Below are 27,755 nucleotides of genomic sequence, written 5' to 3' on the forward strand. Positions count from 1 at the left end.
ACACTGTTGGTTTTATTGAGAGGTACTGTGGGCACGTAAAATCTTTCGGGCATATCTGCTATCAAAATCAAAACCAATCTTTTTATGTTTTGTTTTTGCACAAATATAGGTCACACACCTTTTATGAACATCCACACAGATATATGAGCAACCAAATCATTTGAATTCAAGGCATCACAGTTGTTTTGACATCTGTCAGATTATCCTGTCAGGCTTGATATGTCTATAGTCAAGGCCAGTGGAAGTGCTTGTGTAGTAAACACTGTGGTTAATAGAAGTCATACTGCAGGCACCACATGACAATACTTTAATCCTGCCAAACTGAATCGTGGCCAGGGTATGTGTTAAGGTTGTCAAGGTTAATCATGGATTGCAGAATGTGCAAAAATAATCGTCTGCCATTCTCTTTCCACAGGGTTTACACAAATGATTACACAGTATGAAGGAAAAAGACACCTCTAAGAATGAAATATGCAAAATATGATTTCCAGCACCTCACTCTGACAAGTCTGCTGTAAATTCATATTGTCATATTAAACACGATTTTAATTTTTGGGTGAACCTTTAATTTAAAATGTGACTAGGCTGCTCTCAATTGTTAGCTTATTTTAAATGCTATTTCCCAGTGGAGAAAAGAAAACTCCCCAAACCTCTAAATTTCCTCAAGAAACCAGCATTGTTCATTTCAACACAAGGATCAGTGGATCTGTGCAGAAGTCTCAGAGGAATTTGCATTTGTCAGCTATGCTGACAGAAATAACAATACTGATTTCTTTGATAAATTTCTGAAGTTTATAAAAGCAACTTGCAGGATTTTTGAGGGGAGTTTCTACAGTTTGAGATCTCTTTCAGCCAGGGAGCTGAAGCATTCTTCTACAGCCTGCTCTGAGACCCCAGACAGGGTAGAAGGTTTCCACTTCGGACTCTGGTCTTTATCGATTAGAACTGCGAGTAGAGAGGGGGGAAAATCTGTTAGTTATGCACTGACCTTTCTCTGGGGTTGTTCTGGGAAAAAAACTAGTCAGGTGAGTGGAGGTGGCCAAGAATGTCAAACAAGTAAGAGCACATAAAGCACTTTAATTTTAGGTAACACTCTATAATACCCTGTATTATTACCATTAACAGACATTAGAAGATTATATAATGCTCTATTTTTTTCATAAGCATTCATTCAGAATTTTTAGGAATGTCTTTCTCAATTAAATCTAAATTCAGGAACTGAATTGACATTTGAAAGCAAACAGGATGTGGAATTGTAATTTGAATTTAAATTGTTAAATATAATGCATCATCTTTTTTAAATATCTTCTTAAAAAAAAACACAAATATGAATTACCCATAAACATAATATAATGGACACATGGGGTATTTCCAGAAAGGAATTAGATCAATGATTGAAATGCCATTTATAGAGACGTGTATGTAACATATATGTGTACAGTATGCTACATTTATTAAATTACAAAACTTTAATATTATGGAGTCCATTCTTATTATTAAATTTGGTCCAACCCTTTAACACCAACTTCTGATTCGGTACACCTATCATACTGTTATCGATAGAAACAAATTTACTAATATGTGAATTTCTGAAGAAATGTGCATCTTACCTGCTCTGACTCCCTCATAAAAATCGTGGCCTCTCTGCAAAGCAAGAGTAAAACCTCATGACATGAATAACACAAATACTTCCTCTAAACTAATAAGTGGTATACTTTGGAAAAAAACAGCTTTAGCTGATTTGATTTAGGTAACGAAATAATAAAGCATTGCATTTACATAAAATTGCATTACATACCATACAGGCCTGACTGAGTCTGTACTCCATCACTAGCACCTCCTGCAAACTCATTCTCGCCCCTTCCTGAATCTGCCTGAAAGTTAACTTCAGAGAGGTTGGTGACATTTTGGCCAGAATCTGTAAAATTCAGTACAAAAATATTTATGAAACAATAATGAAAAATAAATAAATGACAATTAAAATAGCTGATATAGATATCTAAATGCAAGTTAATCTGAAGTGGACAATAAAACAAAAACAAAAGAAAAGAGTGAGAGCCGGGAAGACGGACCGAGCCCCAGCTGATCTAGGAGTCCTTTCTGTGTGGAGTTTGCATGTTCTCCCTGTTTCAGCATTGGTTTTCTCTGGGTTCTCCAGTTTGGATTGGATATGCCAAATTGGCCGTAGGAATGTGTGTGTGTGTGTGTGTGTGAGTGGGTCCCAGCACTCACGGTGCTGGGTTGTGTCAGGAAGGGCATCCGGCGTAAAACCTGTGCCAAATCGAATGTGTGTGTGCAGATAATTCCGATGAAGCGGACCCTGCAAATGAGCGGGACTAACGCTGGGAAAATATACAGTGTGAGCCGGGAAGGACATTAAATGGTCCACACGAAATCTTAAGGTACAAACCTCCCTGTTTACATAATGGCCAAGTGTACTGTTGATAAAAAGAGGCCGTATATGAGCAGAAGACCAGTCCATGAACAGACTTGTGGTTAACACTGCATGACCTGCTCTGACATAAAACCAAACATTTAAGGCATTATATCTGTGTCACTTTGTATAATTCTGGATTATTAAGTATTTTGATTGTATTGTAACTTTGTTTAGGTCATGATGGGACAAAGAAAAAAAAAAAAAAAACTGCACACATACTGAGCAACAGCAAATGTAAATTTTCAACAATGAAACGTCACAATGTCAAACATCCATTTCCTTTCTACAGCTCACGCTAAACAAAGTGATGCATGGCAAAGTAGCGCTATGGGAGGAAAAACAGAATGGCTTTGAAATACTAATGACGTATAATATGATTCAGGGCACATTACGCAATACGAGAGAGGGTTTGCATGCAGCAGAGAGCATGCAGACCTCAAATGAGAACCCATACGCACTCATTTTCTTTATCCCGGAAACCATCATACTCTTTATCCAGCTGCAGGAGCAGGATGTGGAGACAACAAGCCAAACCCTGCCACAGCCTTCTTTATTGCAGTGTAATTTTATGAAGTTCATAAAAACATCACTTGCACTTGCGACTTAGAATGAATAAACGGCTCGCCTTCATACAGGGACGAAATACAAGATATCCCTTTGTCCGAATATGCCTACTTCTATACTATATAGTAGGTGAAACAGTATGTGTGCCAAGTAGTATATGCAAATTCATAAAACAGTAGATTAATAGGTACCTGGATGACATACTAAATTCGGCGAGATTCTGAAGTGCACATCTGATGGACACTTTACTATCCCATGAGGCCACGGGAGAGGATTTGTAAATGGCACTGATAGGTGTCACATGATAATGACAACATGGCGGAAGTAGTAAGTCCAAACCAAATGTACTTACTATATATAGTATGTGATTATTTCAGATGATACTTTTTTTTATAAACAATGCAAAATTATATTTTAAATACTAGCTATTTGATATTGATTTGTATATATACAGTGTATATACACACCCACTTACAGGTAAGATTTTTAATATTTTATCTATCTATCTATCTATCTATCTATCTATCTATCTATCTATCTATCTATCTATCTATCTATCTATCTATCTATCTATCTATCTATCTATCTATCTATCATGTAATTTCAAACCTGAATAACCTTTTTTTTTTTTTTGTAAAACACAAAAGGTAAGAAGTAGAACATCCTGGTTAATGAGGGACTGGGGCTGTAAAAATTTGAACAAAAATCATCATAAAAGTGGTCTAAATGAAAAGTATGCCCTATATTCCATTGACTTCTGAAGTCATACGTTTTGCGTGAGGACAAGCCCGGAATATAAATTGTTAATCACAATAATTGTGTTGCATGGAGGAAAGAAAGTCTTAAGGGTTTGAAAATGACATTGGGGTGAGTAAATTATTTTTTACTTTTGGTTGAACCTTTTTATTTTTTATTTTATAAATGTGTTTAGTCACCATCCCTGAATTCACCTCAGTCTGTTTGAGCGCAAAAGCAGAGCCATCTTTCTTAAGGTTCTCCATGATCTCCTTCACACTTCCAGCTGAAAAGAGCCTGGAACAATAACAAAATATACAGAGTCAGTCCTGCAAACACCATCCATGGAAGTTTTTTGTGTATATTTTTCAAACAGGCAAGCCAAATTAGCCATCAGGTTTGATCCTGGGACAGCAGATTAGTGCAACATCAACTGACGTTACATAAGGCTCATATGCATTGCAGAGTCAAACTCCACAAAAACAGGTAAACAAGGGGTGTATAGGCTGATGAATAATTTGTTTCACTAAACACTCAAGACCCAGAAGGAGAGACGCAAAGACAATGCTGCACACACTCCGGTCACGGTGGAAACTAAGTTTTGTAGCGTGTCCAGTGTTTATCAGTCTTATCATTTCAGGCCTTTGATAAATATACCCAACTTTTTCCCTGCACGTAGAATTATGGACCTTTCAGAGAGGCAAACATTGCCTGAAAGCCTCAAACTTTTACCAGCACCTGAAGGCTAAAGCTTATCCAGAGAAACAGACACAAACCCTCAAGTATAACTAATTGGTTCCAAAAGTGTGAAGTCTACTGATGTCAAGCCAGCGCGGTTTCTGCAGCCACAGTCTCAGTATGCAAAATAGTGTGATACATAATTATTGCGTCATTCATACTTTAATATTACAGGTTAAATTCAATGCTTTACGTCTGGGAGATATAGCTAAAAATATACACTGCTATTCAAAAGTTCATAAAGGTCAGTAAAAATGTTTTTGATTAAATTAATAGATTTATTCAGCACAAATGGAATTAATCAATCAAAAGATTAATCAAATTTTTGTAATATATTTAAAATATATTTAATAAGTAAACAATTGTTTTACATTTTATTAGTATTTAATAATATTAGTTTTTACTGTAAAATTTGAATAAATACATGCACATTTGAACAGAGCTAAAGTTGTGTTCAACCCAGAATTTTCTTATAATAAAAGATAATTCCAAAAAATAAATATTCATACAATACTTACAAATTACTTTTAACAACTTCTGGAAAATAAATGAATGTGAAAATGTGTGTTTGCCCATGCTGGCATGACAATACAAGTATTGTAGGTGGTTGCTAGGGTGTTGCTAGGTACAGTAACTGTTTACAGGCCTAAGTCAAAAGAATCCACCCCCTAGTCCCCAATTGTAATAGTCAATTGACTTTAGCAAGCATCACTAATGACCAATTCAAAACAATATCAGGCTGAAAATTATACTTAAACCCTAATTCCTCTGTCCCTTATTTAAAAAAAAGAAAGAAAGATAATTAGTTTCCCATTCAGAGGGGGATCTTTAGTCTAATTCTATTCTGGGTTAAAGCAAATGGTTTATTTTAGGTTTAGGTTTACCTGTTGATGGCCTCGGTCTGTTCTTGCAGCACAAAAGGTTTCTCAGCATCCAGACGGCTCTGAGGAGACATAACAGCAGCCTGTGTTTAGACAGCAGCTGAAACGCATATACAGTGCTGTATTTCAACCTAGACAACTGCAATCCTCAACTGTCTGTGTGTTTGATGACATTTTTGTCCTGACAGAAACCTTACCTGTGACTGAAAGCTGAAAAATGCTCATCAGGCAGTTTACAAAGATAAGAAGGTATCAAGGCAACTAAAATGCCTTCATCTTATCCATTTTTGCTGATTTAGATGCAACATAGATGCTTATAATCAGGGGTGCACAAAACTGGTAACCAGAAAACGAGGAGAGAAGCGTTTTTGAGTAAACCAAGGGACAGGGACACGTTTACTTTCTGGGGTAGGATTTTGTTCTCCATATTTGGTAAGATAGAAATCATGATGATAAGTGTGTTCATTAATTATTAGGGGTGCAACGGCTGGCAGTTGATCCGTGATCCGTACGGACCAGGCCCCACAGTTCGGCCATCATAGAGTTTATCATTTGGACTTCTTTGGTCTTGCCAATTTACACATTCAAACTATTTTAAATGCGGAAGAAGAGGTGAAAATCGGGACTCGCGCGCTGTTATCTGTGTCCCCAAGCAGAGGTGCATGATTCAGATAACGCTTGAACACCGAATATATTCCTCTTTCGCGTTTACTTGTGCTTGAACGGACACAAAACCTGTCTCTGCAAGTATTCTCTCTCGGGTTAAGTGAACAGTTGAGAAAGAAACTGGATATGTGTCAGTATATTCGGTCCATGCATTCAGTCTTAAAGTGACAGCAGCCTAATATTCTTGCTGTTGTCTGTGCCATTAATGTTAATAAAAAACAAACAAACAAAAAAACCATCATCATCATCATCTACCATATTTGAGAGAAAAGAAGAGAGCGGTTAGGAGGAAAGTGATGACAGCTTGTAGGATAAGTGTGCCGTGTAAAGTGAGTATACTAAGCAGCATCTCCAGGTGCTCCCCTGAGAACCAGACCAAAAAAAGTTATGTGCATCCCTGCTTAAAATATCCATAGAAATGGTAATTTAAAGAATATGTAGTCTCTAGAATTCAGTTGCTGGTGCATCCCTTGAGGCCAGGGGAGTGAGGTTATGTAACTGTGCCAATCTAACTGGCACTGCTCAGAGTGGGATTCGCACCAGCATGTGAGGCAGGCACACTAACAAGGATGCTAAAGACCGCAGCCTCAGGCATCAGTTGCTAGTGCACCTTTTGAGGCCAGGGGAGTGAGGTTTACTTACACACACACACACCCCTAAACCTCACTCCCATCTGGGTCACGGCACCAATGTAACTGGCCCTACTCGCACTGCTCAGAGCGGGATTGTATGCATGTATATATATGTAGATCCAGCCCATTTATCATTTTATCTTTTGTGTAGGAGTGTATGGATGGACAAACTAATTTACTCCCCTCCTAGTGCTTAAAAGCTGTGACATGAATCCCAGTGACATTTCATTTTACGCCTGCTCTAGAGATACACAAACATTGACATCTCTATTTCAATACATTCTCATGGAATCACAATCCACCATTAGTACAATCTGAATACAGAATGGAAGCGTCTATATTCTTCTCTTATCTGCTCAGGTCTGGATACACCCTTACTAATCTTTAGTATCAAACAATCGACAGGCTTTAAAGTGCAACCTTGATGAACAAAGTGGTAAGTGTATGGTTTTATGGTTTAGTGACAGCTGCTGTAGATAAAACTCTCTTTGAAGCAGGAGCATTGCCAGATGTAAATAACATCCAGGGCATGGCATACCATAATGCAAAAACTCACTGTAAATAATTCACAACGTGTAGATTTTTAATTAGGCTACTATCAAGATTTGTTGATGACAGAAGAGAATAAAGTAAAATAAATGATCAAAAAGGGTCTGTGAAAGCGAATATGTTTGTCCGGAGCATGAAAGTTGTGTGTCATCAGTCCCTCCCTCCCGAGGATCTCTGGAAAGCTTTGTGATGTTAAGACTGTATGAGTCATAATAATTATCATTTAGACACTCCTGTTCGGCACACACAACTTCACAGCATTAACCACAGATGGCCATAAATCCATACCACCAAGCCATTACAAGTGTAATGAGTATGGTAACACAGCAGAGGACTTTGAGCTTTTGGAGAGGCTCAGAGGCTCTCACATAGGCCTGTCACAATCATGAATATTGTGCTGACGATTATCATACACATAATTGTGATTTACAATTTAATTCTGTTTTGTTCATGTCACTTATAGATTCTTTTTTCTTTTCTTTTTTTTTTTTTTACAGGGAATCGTATATAGCTAATATAATAATAACAATTATAATAAAACAGGCCCAGATGATAAACTTCAATGCTGTGAAATTAATAATATGTATATAATGAATCATATGCCAATATAAATAAAAACATAACATTACATAATATAATTACTGCGGTCAAATCGATTAATCGCAATAATTGCATGTAACATAAGTTTGTTTACATAATGTACATATGTATATATTATATTTATATATATTATGTCTCTGTGTGTATATACTGTATACGCATATATTATATAATATATGTGTGTGTGTCTGTGTGTGTGTGTGTATATACACACAACACACACACGTTGCTTTTTTTTGGTATTCTTTATTCTTTACTTCCAGACAGATTATAACTCCACTTCTTCTTCCTATCACACATCGCGCATTTTGATGGCACTTCTTTAAACGCCTAAATTTCCCTTATTTGGATGGAAAAATGCGATTGAAATTTAAACTGCACAATTATTGCGGTTATCAAAAATAATTGTGATTAGATCGAATAACCATGATCAGACGATTAATCAATAATTGCAACAGGCCCAGGCCTAGAAAACAAATTTGATATATTGTTTTATATTAGATTAATTATATTATATTACATTATATTATAGTTGTATATTGTAACATATAGCCTAGTTGTATTATTGTAATAATTATTAATATAATTGCATGACTTTCTTCTGTGGAACATAAAACGATGTTCTGAAAAGATGACTCGCTGTTTTTTTTATTGTACAGTACATACTGTGCAAGTCAGTGGGGTTCAATGTTGTTTAAAACATGCAACATTTTTAAAAATAACTTCTTTCGAGTTTCACAGAAGTTGAAAGTGATACCGGTTTGGAACTACACAGGGCTGTTCATTTTTTGGTGAAAATCTTCCACACTTGTGTCGCCACATGGCATTTAATTTGAACCATATAAAGATGCACTGAAAGCAGATCCATCAGTGTTGTATACTGTGGCTATGGTAACAGATTATACAAGCCCACCACTGTGTAGAGTAACTGCAAGCACCGAGGCTGTAAAAGTCTGCACAGACTGTTTTAAAGTCACATCTGTCTCTGCCACATACCTGTTCTTGATAAGTATCCAGCAGTTGAGCCACGTCGCTGACCGATGGAGACTTCAAGTCAACAAGATCTTTCTCAAGAGATGCAATCTAATAAGAGAGAGAGAAAAAAAGGGAAAATGCTCAACCTTACAGGTAGAAAAAAAAGTGGGTCTAAATCAGATACTGAAGAGCAGAGAGGGGAATGTTTTGGTTAGAACAGGATTTTTTTACAAGGTGTTTCCTGATGGAAACTGCAGGGGCACAGTGAAACAACATTAAACAACAGCTCTGATCCAAAACATAGTTTGCTGCCTGCAGGACAGCCTTTTAAGGCACATTCGAAGTCAACTTTTTTGTGAACTCTCGTTCACGAGGATTTCTAATGGAATGATTTTGTTCACAAAATGTTGCCGAGCAACAGTAAACGTGACCACACCTTAAGGTAATGCACTGCAACAAAGTTTGTGAAAAATCCCTTTCAAGATGGCAAACAAGTCGAGAGAAATGCTGACCTGTATTTCATTCAATGGATAGTACCAATTAAAAAATGTTCAGTGTGTTGGATTGGCTTATGAGCCACATAACAAATAGACCAAATTCTGTCTAATTAAAAATGGACTATAACTCAATATTTGTGCCTCATATGTATGTGTATGCTTATTAGAGCATCATTTGTTAGCTTATCCACATACCAACACTAATCTCTACTGGAATCAATTGTGAATGGAGTCTCTAGTGCACTTCAGGAGCATTGCTTTTGTCATGAGTTGCTCCCAATGTTGAGTGTTTCAAATAGATAATTTATGAGGTTCATTGGAACAGAGCTAATCTGTTACTAACTGGAGTAGCGTCCCAATGACGTACTATACACTATGACTACTCTTACCATGTAGTGTATGAGGTTTAAAAGTTTTTATTTTTGTCATCCTCCATCAGTCAGATAGCCCTGCCTTTCCACTTAGCAAGGCAATCTGTGACAATTTAGATCATGAAGTGTCCAGCATTCCACACTTTTTTGGTTAAATAAGTGCATCATCCAGGGATTTAATATGCACTTTTTATTTTTGGATAACTATGCAAATTGGGACGCATCTTGAGAGAAACGCACATCTCAGAGCAAGAGAAAATTCATATTGACTATAGAAATTTTATGTTTTTCCATGATTGTTTAATGTTTTAGATTTCCATATGCTTTCTAGGCCTGAAAAAAAATAAAAAATATTTTTTTTTTTAATTTGCCCTGTACTGCTCATGGTTGAATGATAATACAGCCTGACTCAATTTATTATTTTTTGTTTTTTTTATGCATTATGCATTTGCTCATAAATTAAAGTGAATCAGATCTTGTGCTGTACAAACAAACGCACTGTCCTCAGAGAGCCCTGTTGTGGTTATTTTTATCACAAGTCACTTCTGTGAATAGCGTGTATGTCAGATCCTGCTGGTCATCTGTCCTTGGCCAGAGGATGTGAGTGTGTGTGTAGGCTTGTATGCCCCTCTCTCTCCAGCAGTGCCAAGCCCTGGTACTCATTTTCACCTCTGGCACATGAACTGGGCGTAGTGTCAGCGCTCAGTCGCCCCCTGCTGCCGAAAGTTCGCTGGCAAGCCTGAGAAATGCTGACTAACTCCTCTCCTTTCAGTCCCTTCAAATGCAAGAACTGCAGCCCAAAAGCCCAGGAGGCCAGCACCAGCTCAGCTCGGTCACCATTACCTTGAATTTGAGTTTCATCCTCTCAAAACTGTACTAAAACTGTCCTACAATCACAATAGTTTCTTCTTCTTACTACTGTCCAAACCAGGAGCTGGATGTGAAAATGCAGCATGGTTTTGTCAATGACTACGTTTACATGTGCACCAATAATGTGATTATTTCCAATAATCAGATTAAAGGATTCAATCGCAGTCTTTAATCACATGTATAGCCTACATACATACATACATACACACTCTATATATGTAAAATATTTTATATAGTTTTATATTAATAAACTATAAAATGGCATGTTTACAATAATGTTTTATACTATAATAAATACATTCATATACTAAATTATAAACGACATGTTTATATATATTATTCACATTTTATAATATATATAAAAATATATAAAATAATATTTTCAATTAATTAAGGCAAATCAGACATGCACAGCATTGCTGAAATGAACACTAATATTTTACATAATATTTACTCAATTCACAAAAATCTTTGACAACAGAAAAATTTGCTATATCTATATTCACAAGGTCATCAGAAGACTTTGACAAATTGACACATTATATATTTATGCCAAATATTGTCATATGAAGTAGCCAATATGTATCAGTCAATTACTAGAGTATATACACATTACCTTCTCGGACTCCACAAAGTGAGTAGCCACCCCGACTCTTTGAACATCTCTTCCTTTGAGGCGAAACCCTGTCAGGGCGAGAAAAAGGCCCAGCTTGCCTCGAAGTCTAGGCAGGAAGTAGCCACCACCAACATCAGGGAACAGACCTATAGAAACAAAACACACAAAGCAAAATCCATTTAGAGCATGAGCTTAAGTAAAAATCTGCTACACATGACTTTACATAAGAAAAAAAAAAAAAAAAAGATGAATTTCAGGCCACAGGAATAAATGAAATTTCTGTAAGGGAATTATTACAATTGCTCAAGAGATTTCATAAGTAATATCAGAAACTGTGATTGAGGAAATACACTGAACAAAATTATAAAAATGAAACACTTTTGTTTTTGCCCCAATTTTTCATGAGCTGAACTCAAAGATCTAAGACTTTTTCTATGTACACAAAAGGCCTATTTTGTGTACATATTCCAGAGCTGTTGCCTGTGAATTGAATGTTCATTTCTCTACCATAAATCGTCTTCAAAGGCGTTTAAGAGAATTTGGCAGTACATCCAACCGGCCTCACAACCGCAGACCACGTGTAACCACACCAGCCCAGGACCTCCACATCCAGCATCTTCACCTCCAAGATCGTCTGAAACCAGCCTCCCGGACAGCTGCTGCAACAATCAGTTTGCATAACCAAAGAATTTCTGCACAAACTGTCAGAAACCGTCTCAGGGAAGCTCATCTGCATGCTCGTCGTCCTCATCGGGATCTCGACCTGACTGCAGTTCGTCATCGTAACCGATTTGAGTGGGCAAATGCTCACATTTGATGGCGTCTGGGATTTTGGAGAGGTGTTCTCTTCACAGATGAATCCCGGTTTTCACTGTACAGGGCAGATGGCAGACAGCGTGTATGGCGTCGTGTGGGTGAGCGGTTTGCTGATGTCAAACTTGAGGATTGAGTCTACCATGGTGGCGGTGGGGTTATGGTATGGGCAGGCGTATGTTATGGACGACGAAAACAGGTGCATTTTATTGATGGCATTTTGAATGCACAGAGATAACGTGACGAGATCCTGAGGCCCATTGTTGTGCCATTCATCCACGACCATCACCTCATGTTGAAGCATGATAATGCATGGCCCCATGTTGCAAGGATCTGTACACAATTCCTGGAAGCTGAAAACATCCCAGTTCTTGCATGGCCAGCGTACTCACTGGATATGTCACCCATTGAGCATGTTTGGGATGCTCTGGATCGGCGTATACGACAGCGTGTTCCAAAATCCAGCAACTTTGCACAGCCATTGAAGAGGAGTGGACCAACATTCAACAACCTGATCAACTCGAAGGGGATGTGTTGCACTGCGTGAGGCAAATGGTAGTCACACCATTTGCCTCACGCACATAAAAGGCCACTCTAAAATGTGCAGTTTTCGGACCCCTCCGGATGCCCCAATACAATAAAACTGCACATTTTAGAGTGGCCTTTTATTGTGGCCAGCCTAAGGCACACCTGTGCAATAATCATGCTGTCTAATCAGCATCCTGATATGCCACACCTGTGAGGTGGATGGATTATCTCGGCAAAGGAGAAGTGCTCACTAACACAGATTTAGACAGATTTGTGAACAATTTTTGAGAGAAATAGGCCTTTTGTGTATAGAAAAAGTCTTAGATCTTTGAGTTCAGCTCATGAAAAATGGGGGCAAAAACAAAAGTGTTACGTTTATAATTTTGTTCAGTGTACTTGAATAAACAAAGAGTCACTAATGCCAATGGCCCAACAAATATGATAATACCAAGGGACCCCCTTCCTAAAATATAAAGGGAGCTGTATATTTTCATGTACAAAAGACCCATTTATAGTGTGTAAGAAAAATAGTAAAGTGTAAAGATAAAATTAAATAATAGGATTTTATATTGTCATTACACTATAGCCAAAAGATGATTAAAAAAATACCTGGAAAATATTTAATACTACATTTACAGCCTATATTTATCTACCCTTTATTAGAGTTATGTTAGATGTATAAACCCGAAGAGAAACCCTAGTATAAATAGTTGCTAATTATGCCATAACCATCCAGGTATCAAATGCAGTGTTCAGTCTGCAGGATGTGATTATAAAATGGCATAGTGCTGCGCTACAATCTTATTAACCTGATGTTCTTTTTTAAATAGCAAAGGCTGAGAAAATGACATCACTTCCCTCCTAAACCCTCAGCATGAGGTAGAATTCTGAATAAGGCGCGACAGGATTAAGTCCCCTGACCTGATTCCAGGAGGCAAATGTAATATCATAAATGCAGATTACATTTGCCGTGCACCCAGTCGCTTTGTCTTAAGGCTGGCATAGTTTTAAGACCCAAATAGCCCCTTAATCCATAAGCGGAAGGGGGTGAAGAGGAGGGGTTCAGGTTGCAGGATTGGCTGGGGGGGTTGCATTTTCGACGCACAGATGGCTGGCACATTGACAGAGAAGGAGCCACCATGGGTGAATGTCACAGCTCAGCACAAATGGCTCAAGGCTACTGCTAACATGCTGTTCTTGGTGCTTTCCTTCTGGAATCCCACTTCGCCTGGAGCATTTAAAGCATAACATGACAAGAAAGCACGAAAAAAAAAGTTATTTAAACCAGATAAAATGTTGTTTGTAAAAGAGACCTCACATCGTAGCAGTGGCTCAACCAATGGAGCGAGTCGGGGCAAACTATGTGTTTGTGCAACTTATGGCAAATCGGTAAATCTGCTTAAAACATTTATTCAGATTTCCACTAAAACGTTTGTTACACTGCTATGACTGGAGTCTCATCTTATAGATAAATATTAGGGCTGTCAAAAGATTAATCGTGATTAATCGCATCCAAAATAAAAGTTTGTGTTTGCATAATATATGTGTGTGTACTGTGTATAATTATTTTGTATATATAAATACACAGAAATATTTGCATACATATACTGTATATATTTATATATAATTTATATTATATATAAATATAATTTTTTATATATAAATTATACAAAAATCAACATTTTTCTTAAATATATACAACATGCATGTGTGTGTATTTATATATACAAAATAATTATACACAGTACATATTATGTAAACACAAACTTTTATTTTGGATGCGATTAATCGCGATTAATCTTTTGACAGCCCTAATAAATATGTATGTACTGTATGTGTGTATGCGTGCAATTTGCAATTAATGGATTGTAGTTTAGGTACTTTTTCAAAAGAGTAAATTGACTCATTCTAAACATATTTTTTTAAATACTAATTTATTTGTGAAACTTTCCCTGAAAAGCATATATACTATAGATCTATCAAAATATTGTTAGTACTGCCTCAACCGAGGAAGCAAGTCAGGGTTATTATCTTTAACTAAAACCATAAAAAAAACCTTTTTGTTACTTGAAACAATATAAACTTTACCTGAAATAAAATAGAATATAAAAAAAATGATTCAAAAAAAAAAAAAAATCTTTATTCTTATCTAAAAAAAAAAAAAAAATATATATATATATATACTAAATAAATAAAAAATGAGGGTATAAAATGAATGAGTGTATTTTTTTTTATTAATTTTTTTTGTGTGCAGTTTTATTTTTTAAATCGGCATGCAAAAAACAAACAGAAAAGTCTGTAAATACAGTGTGGGTCCTTATACCTCATTCAGGATAATTGGAGATTATCCAAATGCTGTCCCTATGCATGAATGGGTGGGACTAGAGCCAAGAAGGGGGAGATGCATGTCAGCAAGGCCAATCACCTTGTTCACATGGGGGATACACCAGTATAACTGGGTCACACTTCAAACTGATCAGGATTTGACAGCATTCTTCAAACCAGAGGTGCAAAAGAAACATCCACATTAATCCCAGGCACACATGATGATGTATTACTTGTTTAACCACCTCATGTCAAGAAGGAAGAACTATAAGGAAGTACCGGCTACGAGACAGATGAGGCTGGCCGCCTTACCGCAGAATAAACCATTAAGACGAGTGCTAACCCAAAGAGGATTATTCATTCATCTGGGGTTGGGAAACACGGGCTCTTAATGGAATTAGCGGGTGATGGCACACAGACTCTGAGCATTCACTCAATCAAATACACACACACACACACACACGCAATTGCACAGACGCTTAACAGATGTGTCACAAACCGTGATTAGCACTACTTCCTGCCACTCTAACAGTTCTGCAGGGAGTCTTTGCCCAAGGCTCGCAAGAGTGAAGGACGCTGTGCAGCTCGAGAGGAAATGCTGTAAAGCGCTCTCATTAAGAGTCTAGAATGATTTACAATAGCCAAGGCAGACTTCTGCCTACATGTGTAGGAGCATGTGATATGGACAAGGGCAGGGTATTCATCACAGACAATCTGATTTATACCGCATCAAGGCTCCCGACATACCATTCACAGGGTGTGATTAGAACATGGAATGAAAAGAAGCACAAAAAATCTAAAGCATGTGCAATAAAAAGTGAGACAGCAGCACACATGGATATATTATGAGGGAATGGTTATAAAAGATGGATGTGGAAACATTCACTTTGGACCCAAAAAATTTACATTTTGTCTTCATTTTCTCGCCCTCATGTCCTTCTAAGCCTGTATTGTTAGTGTAGGTGATGACATAATTTAAGATGTACTTAGGGCAAGTTCAGTTTCTTGCAAGCTTCAATACTTGCAAGCAAGGATACATTAAATTGATCAAAAGTGACAGGAAAGACATTTTAAATGTTGCTAAATATTTCTATTTCAAATAAATGCTGTATTTTTGAACTTTCGATTCATCAAAATATCGTGGGGGAAAAAAGGATCACGGTTTCCACAAAAATATTAAGCAGCACCACTGTTTTCAACATTGATTACAATCCACATATGATTTCTGAAGGATCAACACAGCATGGCTGCTGAAATTCAGCTTTGCCATCACAGGATCAAATGCAATTCCTGTCAATTTAAAAATTCACAATATTACCGTTTTTACTTTATTCAAATAAATGCAAATAAACGATGAAATAAATGCAGTCTAGGTGAACATAAAAAATCTAAAAAACGAGCCCAAACGTTTGAAATTTAGTGTAACTTGGCAATTGGTGCTTGTACTTGTTATTTAAAACAAACTGGCTTTTAAACTTTGTTATCTAATGCAGTTCATGTCACCATGACCTGAGCCGTCCACATTTGAGTTCCACCAAACCTAGACCAGATGAGAGGTTGGGGAATGAAATCTGTATACTTCAGCGCAAGAATCATCTATTGGCTTCACGACTGGAACAAGACCCACTCACTTACATATCAGGGGCAGATTGATGGGACGCCGCCTGCATCGCCAGAATTCCTTCCATGAGCGAAACGGAGATTCCTGCTGTCTATGGAGCGTTTCAGCATGCTGCTCATTCAGAGAGCACAAGCATCAGACAGGTGCTTCACTCAACACCATCTCTCAATGCACTTTCCACATAATACTGACATGAACAATTTGCTTTGAAAGATTGCTTTGAGAGGTCTTTGGGCCAAAAGGGTTTTTTATAGTTACAAAGGTGAGTGCTGTGTCGTTTCAGAGGCTGTGTCGTAACATCTTCAGCTCAAGTTGGTCTGCTTGTAATTTGGCTAGCCATGAGTTGAAAGATTTATATAGCTTATCTAACACCCTGTCTTAATCAGACACGATGCCAGTGACAAGCAATTTGTCTGTCCACAACGCAATGAGATGTGACAAAATCGATAAAATATGTGGGCAGAGCTCTCTCGACAGGCACACTGCGCTCGCAATTAAATGGATAGGTACATAGAATAAATATTACACCATTTTAACATTATTAAAAACACTGAGTGAATGAAACAATCTTTGTCACTGAAAACACTTGTTTGTTCACATTGAGCTCACAGTTCAAACGTTCTTGTTTCCTCTAATTTATTTTCAAGCTCTGAGGTGAATTATCCACTATCGCTTTCAGTATGGCAATATTAGACAAGATTAAATAAAGCACATAATCATTACGTGAGACTATCATTGTCATAGTTTGCATGTTCTCAGAAATAGAAACTGCTTCCATAATAGAATCCCCTGTTGCGACTGGTTAGGATAAAAACTCTTAAAAATACTCCTTCAAAATGCGTACAGCAGAGAGCAAAAAGCGTCATGAGACGGCGTTAAACTACCTCATTTCTCAAAGCACATAACATTACAACAATAATGAACATGACTTAAAGAGCACTGACTTGTACCACCTGACTGCGGCGGATTCATTTCGGAGTTTATAGTGTTGCCATTGAAACGCATAAATTCGAGTATAACATCATGGGTTTCCATCTCTTTTATAGTAGTTATGATGTGAATGCAGCATAAGCTCATTGTTTTGGTCCACGAGGGAACTGTAAAAGATGGCTGCTGTTTCGGTTGTGGTGCTCGGTGACTGACGTTTGTCTAACTTTGTATAGCTTGGTATGGAAATACATTATGTTGACAGGCAGGTAGGACATCCTAGGTCATGATTGGACGAACATTTTATGGTCCTACGCCTTCCACAGACGATATATTCACATATAAATACATTAAGACCACTTAACTAATGGCACTTTTCCATTACCAGTACCAGCTCGACTCGACTCGACTCGGCTCGGCTCGGCTCGCATTTCGCTCCATTTTCCATTGCAGATAGTACCTCCACAATAGTACCGCGTCGTCATAGCGACGCCGCAGGAAACTGCCGTGACTTAATCTTTTACGCGAGACGCGCGAGACACACCCGCAGGACAATGGAGGAAATCGAGTGTATGCTGTTTTTGGATGTTTTTGTTTTTGCTGTTTTTTTATTCAGGATACTCCGTCTGGCGCGTGCAATGATGACGCAGTGAATAGTGACGATTCTCTCTGACCAATCAGCAGTCTGCTGTGTTTTCACGTCACATTTTAGTATCGCCTCAGCTCGCTTAGAACCTTGCCGGAGGTGGTACGAAAAAAAGTACCTGGAAGCAGGTACAGGTACAACTTTCACACAGGGGAAAACCAAACAGAGCCGAGGCGAGTCGAGGCGAGCTGGTACTGTGTAGTGGAAAAGCGCCATTAGTGATTGCTATCAGGATGTGAAGAGACTTTCAACCAGCATAACAAAAAAAAATTCTGGAACATATAACCTACCCTGCCTTTAAGTGTGTACAATTTTGTAGGAACAAAACAATGTTTTCTGTAATTAAAAGTGACCCCTGGGGAAATAAATGCTACTTAAATAGATGTGCCAAAACTTTTTTTTTGGCAAATGTTGCTTCACATTCACTTTTTACATCCATTTTTTTGGATGAAGTACTATTGATTCCTGTGAAACCAAAGCCATTTTACATTATTAATGAGAACTCAGATTATAACCCAGTTACAGCCCACAGGGAGAGAGAGGAACACTGGCTGTCTCTTACCGATGCCCGTCTCTGGCATGGCAAACAGTGTCTTCTCAGTGGCCACACGAAACCGTCCATGAACTGAAAGACCCACGCCCTGCCGAGACAGAGAAAACAGTGCAGATCAATAATTGTGTACCATGTTCACAGACCAGATATAGTTCACATACAGGAATAGTTCACTCAAAAATGAAAATGTATTACTCATCTTCATGTCGTACCAAATTTGTATGCGTGGTCCATATGAAGACTTCTAAAAATCTCCAATACCTTTGTGTGAGACTTTTGTTTGTGGCCAATTGTGGACAGCTCAGTTCATGGTGACATTAATTGCATTAGATCAAGTATAAAATGCAGTTTGTTTTGAAGAATTAGTTCAAGCACAAATTACAGAGCTTGTAAGGTTGTAAATGAAAAAAAAAAAAAAAGCTTTTACAGATGAAGATAAAATGTATTGTCTTTCTGGTTATCAAATTTGGTGCAACCGAATTCCACTAAAACAATCTTTAGACCATGCAGATGCCACTTGCTTTGGTATTGTGTTGTCTAACACAATCATCCTCACACATTTAAGTGTGACTTTCACTACTGTTCAAACTTTTGTAAAACGTTTTTGAAAGAAGTCTCTTATGCTCACCAAAGCTGAATTTTTTCTTTGATAAATAGAAAGTTCAAAAGAATTTAAATATTTAAATATCTAAATATTCCATTTAAATATTTGAACAGCATTTTTTTTTTTTTTTTTAAAGCATCCTAGCTGAATAAAAGTATTAATTTCTTTAAATCTTACTAACACCAAACTTTTGCACGGTAGTGTATGTTTGTAGAGCACAATTCATACAGACTCATTTTAGTGTTTTTTTAGTTGTTGAAGACTGACAGCCCATGGTTACTATAAAACTTATCTTTCCACTTTATCTTTTCATTTTATGGAAAAGATCTGTGAAGATGTCCAAAAAAACATGTTTTCAACAACAGAAATGAGCAACTACTCCTGAACTTGTCCAGTAAAACAAGAGCAGTGGAAAAAGAGTGGACAAAGTCAATTTGGAACGTAGTGCACCATATGCACAGTGTCAGAACTTAAGCCTCTCCCTAAGCACTGTTGCTATAGTGAAGCACCAACAACATGTTTTGTGATTTAGTAGTGTTTGAGACCCTGCATCATGACTGTTTCGCCTAAGCAGAAGACGCAGGAATGGAATAACAAACAGTCCACTGATGTATGGCACACCGTATCTCTATGTGCTCTGAAACTCCAGATTGTTCCCGCACCACGTAGGATTAGAAACAAATGGTACAACACATCAACCCTAGCACACGGCTGATACTCTTGCATTACAGACACAGCTAAATGATTACCAGGTCTTTAATAAATCGGCCAAAATGTTTAGATTACCGATACAGGCCGAATATCTTTGTCAAGTCACCTTTTTTTATATAGCGCTTTTTACAATACAGATTGTTTCAAAGCAGCTTTACAGTGATAACAGGAAAATAGTTTGATTCGGCTGAGCAGCAGATCTAGAAGAAAATAGTGTCATAGTCCAGCTTCAGTAAGTTCAGTGTTGATTCATTTCTGTTGTAAAAATCATTAGTTATTAATTTAGTTCATTTATCTATACAGCAGCTCTGGAGAAAACAGCGATGTATCGTCCAGTTCAGTTCAGTTCATATACAATGCCGTCAATGCAGTTAGATCAATAATGTTGTTAGGGCTGTTGGAACGAATTCCGAAATTCGAATATAATTCGAATATTAAAAAAATCAATACTATTCGAATGCTGAAGTTCCTATTCGAATATTGCTTTTTTTATGTACATTTTAAAAATTTAAAAAATTATGCAATCTTGCCTTTCTCGCGCGCATGTGAAAATGAAATGCTTTTGTTTCGTCAGATGAACAATAACGTTTTTGAATCGTAACACAATTGTGCACGTTATCCACGCTGTATCATAACAATACTGTCAAAAATCGCGGAGAGCAATGTCTGCACGGAAACGGAGATCACCACTCCTGACAATTTGAGAAGCGATGTGTTGAAGGTGTTTGGATTTCAAACCCTAAATGGAAAAACTGACAACGTTACACCCTGACAAGCTAGGCGATCTGTCCTAGGAACCGCCGCTAAAACAGGCAAGAATTATTCTTTTCTGATCTCCTCATCACGGGGCTTAACTGTTACCAGCTGTCCGCCAAGTAAGATAATGTATAGCGAGGCGGTTGTTATAGCGAATAACAACCCCGACAGGCTGAACTTATTACACGGCTACCTACAAAATAAATAAATAATTTTACACAAAATATTGATTTAAAAAGGAGTTTATTGATTTAAAAACGATTGTATTGCTTCCGCTAAAGAAAATAGTCCGTTCCGCGTCCATAGCAACGCTGTTTTTCATGGCAACGATGCGTCATGATTCATATAATAATAGGATACATTTGAGCATTTAATATTCGAATATTATTCGAATATTAAATAAAATAAGGAATGGAATTCGAATAGTATTATAGAGGAAGATTGACAGCCCTATTATATATTAAGTGTCCCCAACTAAGCAAGCCAGAGGCGACAGTGTCAAGAAACCCAAACCTTGGGAGAAACCAGGCTCGTTCGGGGGGTTCAGAACTGGCCAACGAACGAACAGAGTGTATGATTATGATTCAGGCGGCATCACACGTCAGAAGTCAGACTGGGATCGGAACATTCAAAATATTTAATCCAGTTCCATCTGGTTGAAGATCGAATTAATCACGGCTGTATAGAGACAGGGTTTTTTGAGGATCTGTGCCACTCGCCTCGATGAGGTCGATTTTGGACTGTCTTTCTCCTCAGTCTATCAATTCACATTTACTAGACAGCCTTCTGAAGTAATAATTTCTTTAAAAAAAAAATACTGACCTCAAACTTTTGAACGATAGTGTATATCAGCATCATATCAACCATTAAGCACTTTGCTTTAAATAACGGCATCACCACAGAAAAAAAGAAACATATTAGTTGGCCACTGACAAAGTTCACCAAGCTTACGATTAAGTTCATCACCAATAAAAAAAAAATAAAATAAAATAAAAAAATTATATATATATATATATATATATATATATATATATATATATACACACAATTTTTTATGTTAGATGGATTTAATCAATTTGACAGCACTAGTTAAAAAGCTTATTTTCAGGCTAGATCCACCAATGCGCATGTGCAGCTGAAGTGACGCAAAGACTCTACAAATCAGCGATTAGCTCTTTAATATAGAAGGCGAGACTTATTCCACCATATCGCGTGTTGCACTTTCTTCTCCTATTTATAGTACTATGAGTTCACCATCTTTGTATATCTAAAGTCTTTGCCTCAAATTAGCACTGGAGCACATTTTTCATGATCAAAAAATTAGAAACGGCTTATGAAGAAAATATTCTGGAATGTCAAGACACAAAATGTTAAAACTTGCCGTTACACAGAATGACCTAGCCAAAAGTGTCACTGCAAAACTCAACCTGATTCTGTCATAAAGAAGATCCACAAATGAGACAGCATCATCGTCTTCATCACTTCCATGAATTAAGCTGATGTGCCTCATCAGATCACAGCACATGACTGACACGGACTCATCTAGTTGAACAAAATACACATCATAAAATCAGTTATTACGAAACCACCTGGGGACTGCATTCTCAACGGGCTGCTCATTAAAAGACAATAATAATGATCTTCTCCTGGGGGATTTGAGAAGCATGTTGCGATCAGAGCAGCACGTGTCCCCTACATGCAAAGTCATTAGGTTGATTATAATTAAGTGAGAACAACCATCTCAAACTATCAGGGCAGGGCAGAAGCAGCAGTAGGAATAAGCCGTTTGAATCGTTTGGCAAATTTGTAAGTATTCTGAGTCAAACGGGAAACATGTGTAGCTGGACGCATCAAATCAATTACATAGAAGCGGTGGAAACTCTCATCCATTCTCCAAAATGTTTGGCTGAAATCTGACAGAAAACTTGCAGACAATGTAGGCAGCGTCTAAATTTAAAAATCAACTCCAGGATGGAAAACATTACCTATCAAAAACAGCATTACCCCCTATTTAGGAGACAAATATGGCACACAAATTTTGCCAAAAATGTTTAAAGACCATCTTTAATCAGGTAGTTTTCTAACATGAAAGAGCTCTGGAACGTTTCATCACAAATATCCCAAAAAAGGCAAACAGCTTTATCAGGTACTTGGCAAACCACTTAATCTAAAAACGCCAGTGGTGGGGAAAAAAGTTCCTGTTAACTTAAAAGAGCAATGTCATGCTAGAAAAACTTTTTAGTAACATCTAATCCAAAAGTGTATACACTACTATTCAAAGGTTTGGAGTCAGTAAGAAATATAGGTAACACTTTATTTTACAGTGTCCTTGTTACATATGTTACATGTACTTACCATAGTAATAACAGTAAATTTTGCATAATTACATGCAACTAACCCTCAACCGAACCCTAATCCTACCCTAACCCTATAGTAAGTACATGTAGTTGCTTATTATTACTCAGTACTTAAATATATAATTACACCGTAACAATTACACAATAAAATAAAGTGTAACCGATATACATATATATATATATATATTTATTAGGGGTGTAACGGTTCGGTACGTACTTCGGTTTTGACGTCACGTTCGGTACAACAGGGGAGGAGAAAACTAAACATAAAATTGCTTTTATTTTTTTATTAAACAGTGGTTTACTCTACAAATTGTGTCTCTGTCTTTAAATGAATTCAGTTATAATTATCTCATTATCTCTGCTAATGCTGTAAACCATAGGGAGCCCTTACTTGCACATTCCTATAATATTAAAGGTTAACCACAGAGCCCAAACTATCAGCCTAAATTCAGTTGCTATTTATTTTTAGATATAATAATAAAAACTCAAATAACAAATTGTATGCAAACATGTAAACTGCACATAAGGCAGTTTTTGCATTAACTTCTAAATTTTTTACTCCAATTCGTTTATAATCATTCATACACTTGCTGTTATTTTTATGACAGATATTTTAAACATAAATCAAGACATCACTAACAGGTTAAGTAAAATATAATGAATATATAGGCTAATATAGTGCATTTATTTAGCGAAAGAGTTGATTTCTCTTGCTGACTAACAAGCTGTGGACACTGAATGACTTGCCTGAGGTAAATGTAATGCTATGGGATATTGTTTACCAGCTGTTTTACTGATGTCTTTCCACCATTTAAACACTAATTACACTGTTCCCCAGAAAACTATCTGTGCATGCGCTCCCAGTCAGAGCTAAACGTGAATAAAAATGGGCTTCAGATACGCGCCTAAAAGTGTGCACACAAAAATGTCAAAATGCCTTTTTGGAGAGTGTTCACGTAAACACAGTGGGTTATGTCTTAACCCACTTTTTGTCTTTACTCATTTTTTATTTTTGAGCGAACTATCCCTTTAATGATGGAGAGGGGAAAAAAAAGCCCTTTACGCACTATTATGACATTATTCGTAATTCTGCATCTACTGCCCATTTATTTTTCTCAAATATCTCAGTAAATGGAAAAATCCATTTTTAAACCTTAGAGACATCTGAGGTCATCATGGACTCAGTGAACTTGCAACAGACACGGGAATTCATTCGACATTACCCTCACAGTGCATTATGGGTAGTCTCTAGCTGTTGAGTGTACATCAGTTGTACACCGCTTATAGCGGTGCATTATGTGATTGAAAAATTGCACTCGATAACGTCCACTATGGACACCACTACAAATGGCTGTCCCCTCAAATAGTGTCCTATATAAAGGTATAGGGGATGATTTTGGACACAGCCTTGGAGAGAGTTGTTTCCCCCACCCCCTCCTCCTACTCGACAGGATTGAGGATACACAAAAGGAACGAGCGCAATTTCACTATGGAAGGTGACAAGCCTTATACTCCAAGATGATTTATCCACTTTTAAATATGCCTCTGGTCACAGAGCTTTTTAGATGGATGCCGAGGCTTTTTAGGTTGGGTAGAATCTGCGATCTCTGACCTAGTTCATTTTCTGGCTTCCATGGCTGCAGTACGCTGTGTTTCCTGCCAAACTGGGATGTTGAAATACTAATAAAGGGGTGGTTGATTATGATTTCACTTTTCTAACTTTAGTTAGTGTGTAATGTTGCTGTTTGAGCATAAACAACATCTGCACAAAGTTACAACGCTCAAAGTTCAGAGCAAAGGGAGATATTTTCTTTTAGAGAAATAGCTTTTTAAGGACTACAACAAACGGCTGGTAGGGACTACACGACATTCCTCCCAGGTTAGTGACATCACGAACCATAAAATTTACATAAACCCCGCCCCCTGAACACGATTTATAGATTATCAAGACAGAATATGCTAATCGATGACTAGAAGATAACCACACATAAGCTACATAAATTCATCAACTAACCATTCAGAAATGTCCTGTTGCATTCTACATGTTGTCACTTCTTCTTGAGTCTCTCCATCATTGTCAGAATAAAGGTGTGTTCACGCCATGTCATAATTTCCATAATTATGTAAAAAGCGTTCATGTCATGAACTTCTAAGTGTGGAATTTTCTGAGAGCTCCTGCTTGAATCACGTGATCACAGTAATTAGGACAGGGTGAACGCAGCATAACTGACTGTAGCACTGTTTTTCAGAGAAACAAGTGTGTGACCTTAGCATGATTCCTAAATATCTGCAAACGTATTATGGTATTTTTTATGCTTTAGTACAGTCAAAAAATTACACACAGCACTTTTAAGCACTATATTCAGCAGATGATTCATTAGAATAAATTCTAGGCACCTCTTGATTTTTTTTTTTTAATAAGCAGAATAATTTGTAATTTAGTAAAAAATTCTGTATGAATTTTTGTGCATTGATCCATAATAGGTTGTGATGTATTTCTAACTGCTTAAATGAATGACATTTAAGCCTACATGTATTATGTGCAACATGGACACAATGATATTAAGTGTTACTCAATCCAAGACTAAATCAATAGACTAGCCTACCAATCAAAAGACACTTGAGAACGGATTCACAAAACCCCAAAGATTGTTTGCAAAAGTAGCTCATTGCTGAAACCTACTGGATAAAATACACAGTGCAGGACAGAAATTAAGAGGATTAAAAGAGGGGTTTATGACTCGTAGTGCGTCACAGCTTTCCTGCAGCTCATAGTGTCAAACATGACTGCAAGATATTGAAAATTGCACTTAAAAACACATTTAATAGTCATATTGTAATCCTTGTGATTGTAATTAGTATTTTTCCATGCATTTGTTCACAAATGAGAACACTAATGCTGAATTGGGAACTGCATACTAGCATACTACTCTTACTACATTCGCCATATCTTTCAATGGCAGAAACAGTAGGAGTCGTAAGCTAGTATGTGGTTCTAGACTTTGAAAGGAACCAATGGCAAAGTGAGTCCTACTGTTTTTCAAAAATTCACAGTGACACTGTGAAAAGACTGGCACAGCTATATGTATTGTTCATACAAAGCAGGACACTTTGTCATTCATTCATTTTTTATTTATTTTGTAAACACAAAGACAAGCTGGCCCACATCGCCTATGGACTCCTTTGATGACATATTCTGCTAAATCAGAACAGACAGCACCATCTGCTGGTGTACTTGTGCAGCAAGATGACAACTTTAGATAAATACTTACTCCTCCCATTGTAATTCCGTCAATTAGGGCCACGTAAGGTTTCTGATATGTGCCTAAAAAAGTTCAGATAAATAATTAATAGATAAATCTGCTCAGCAAACCAAAAAACTGCCAACAAAAGTGTGAAAACATACCAATAGTGTTGTTCAGAATGTATTCCTCACGGAAAAAGTCTTGAGCAAGGGAATCGCCTGCTTTTCCAGCCTCTGTGACAGCTGGGAAAATCATTTTCATGGCATTACTTGCATTATCAATGCACGGATCCATAAAAGAGTGAACGAGAAAACAAAATGCGTGTTTCTCTTAGATACTTACCTCTGATATCCCCTCCAGCACAGAATGCTTTCTCCCCCGCTCCTTTAATGATCACAATATCGGTTTCGGAGTCTTTGTCCCATTTCTACAAAACACACAATGATCAAATCAGGACAACAATCAACAGAGATGATCATATAGAGTTAGACCGGGTGAATAACAATAATACAGGGTGGATAAGTGATGTTGTGAGAAGGGTTTCCAGTCTCCCCTAACCTTGAGCTGAGGGTAGATGTGTCTGATCATGGTGAGATTCAGAGCATTGAGAGCTTTGGGTCTGTTTAGTGTGATGACACCAGCATTCCCTACTTTCTCAAACAGAACTTCAGACCCAGCTTGACTGGACATCTGAAATGAGACATACAGTAATAAAACAATACATAACGAAAGAAGTTCCCAGAATAAACACTAACATGTACATTACCAGTCAAGGTTTGCACACATAGACCAGCTCATTCATGTCATTTTTTTTTTTAAATACAATGCACAATTTATATTTGTCAGCCAAACTAATTTCAGGCATTTAAGCATAAAACACCAGATCAAAAGGTTTTCGTGGGCATAAAAGTGTGTCCATAGACTTGACTGTAGTTAAATACATACAAACTGTATATGAATATTTAACATGAATACTCGTCATCCCTCCTTAGAGATCAAACTTACCATGTGTCCTTGTATTCTCTGCAATCTAAAGATTGATCGTAGTCTGTATGGGATAAAATCAACATTTGTGTTACTGTTTTTTGTAACATCGAATAGTTAAAATGTTACATATTGTTGGATATTGTTAATAAAATGAATCTCTTAAAATAAAGGCAACAGACTATTTTGAAACTGAAACCTCAGTTATGTTATGTGTAGAGACACACACACACACACACACACACACACACACACACATTCTTTTTGGGAAAGAGTATAGTGTTGCTGCACTGTCTGCAGATGTCCTGCACATCAAATTGCATGCAATATTTTACCTCTGGAGTCTATAAGCGGAACAAATTCATTATAGCATCAGACATGTGACACTTCAGGAACACTCACCTGTGCGCTGATGTTAAGATTATTAATGACATGGCTAAAACTCAGACAGTTCAGCTGATGTTCTGGATCACTGTACACAGAGAGATTTCACCCTGTCGCCACTGCTCATTGGCCCTCCTTCATGATGTCATGGTGGCGCGACACCATCG

At 37.3% G+C, this 27,755-nt stretch overlaps 1 protein-coding gene across 1 annotated transcript; it reads right to left on the reverse strand.

The window, feature by feature from the left end:
- On the reverse strand, positions 1-27,751 carry hibch (3-hydroxyisobutyryl-CoA hydrolase). Its single transcript, XM_079880752.1, has 14 exons — positions 27,607-27,751; positions 27,226-27,268; positions 26,779-26,910; positions 26,563-26,647; positions 26,382-26,462; positions 26,248-26,300; positions 18,554-18,632; positions 11,132-11,277; positions 8,799-8,885; positions 5,359-5,417; positions 3,952-4,033; positions 1,799-1,918; positions 1,611-1,644; positions 1-945 (listed from the first exon to the last, which is right to left on the reverse strand). The coding sequence occupies exons 1-14, from the start codon at positions 27,636-27,638 to the stop codon at positions 830-832; spliced, it is 1,149 nt and encodes a 382-aa protein (XP_079736878.1). The 5' UTR covers positions 27,639-27,751; the 3' UTR covers positions 1-829.
- Between the last annotated feature and the right edge of the window lie 4 nt (positions 27,752-27,755).

This window comes from Squalius cephalus (genome assembly GCF_949319135.1).
Source record: "Squalius cephalus genome assembly, chromosome: 9".
NCBI classification, from domain to species: Eukaryota; Metazoa; Chordata; class Actinopteri; order Cypriniformes; family Leuciscidae; genus Squalius; species Squalius cephalus.

What these genes read in the sequence shown, in the direction of transcription:
- hibch (XM_079880752.1), bottom strand. Translation starts at nt 27,638, where the DNA reads ATGTCATTAATAATCTTAACATCAGCGCACAG. An exon ending in CATTCTGAACAACACTATTG is followed by an intron (nt 26,301 to 26,381) that starts GTATGTTTTCAC and finishes GAACTTTTTTAG; the next exon opens with GCACATATCAGAAACCTTAC. An exon ending in CATGCCAGAGACGGGCATCG is followed by an intron (nt 11,278 to 18,553) that starts GTAAGAGACAGC and finishes TTGTTTCTATAG; the next exon opens with GTCTGTTCCCTGATGTTGGT.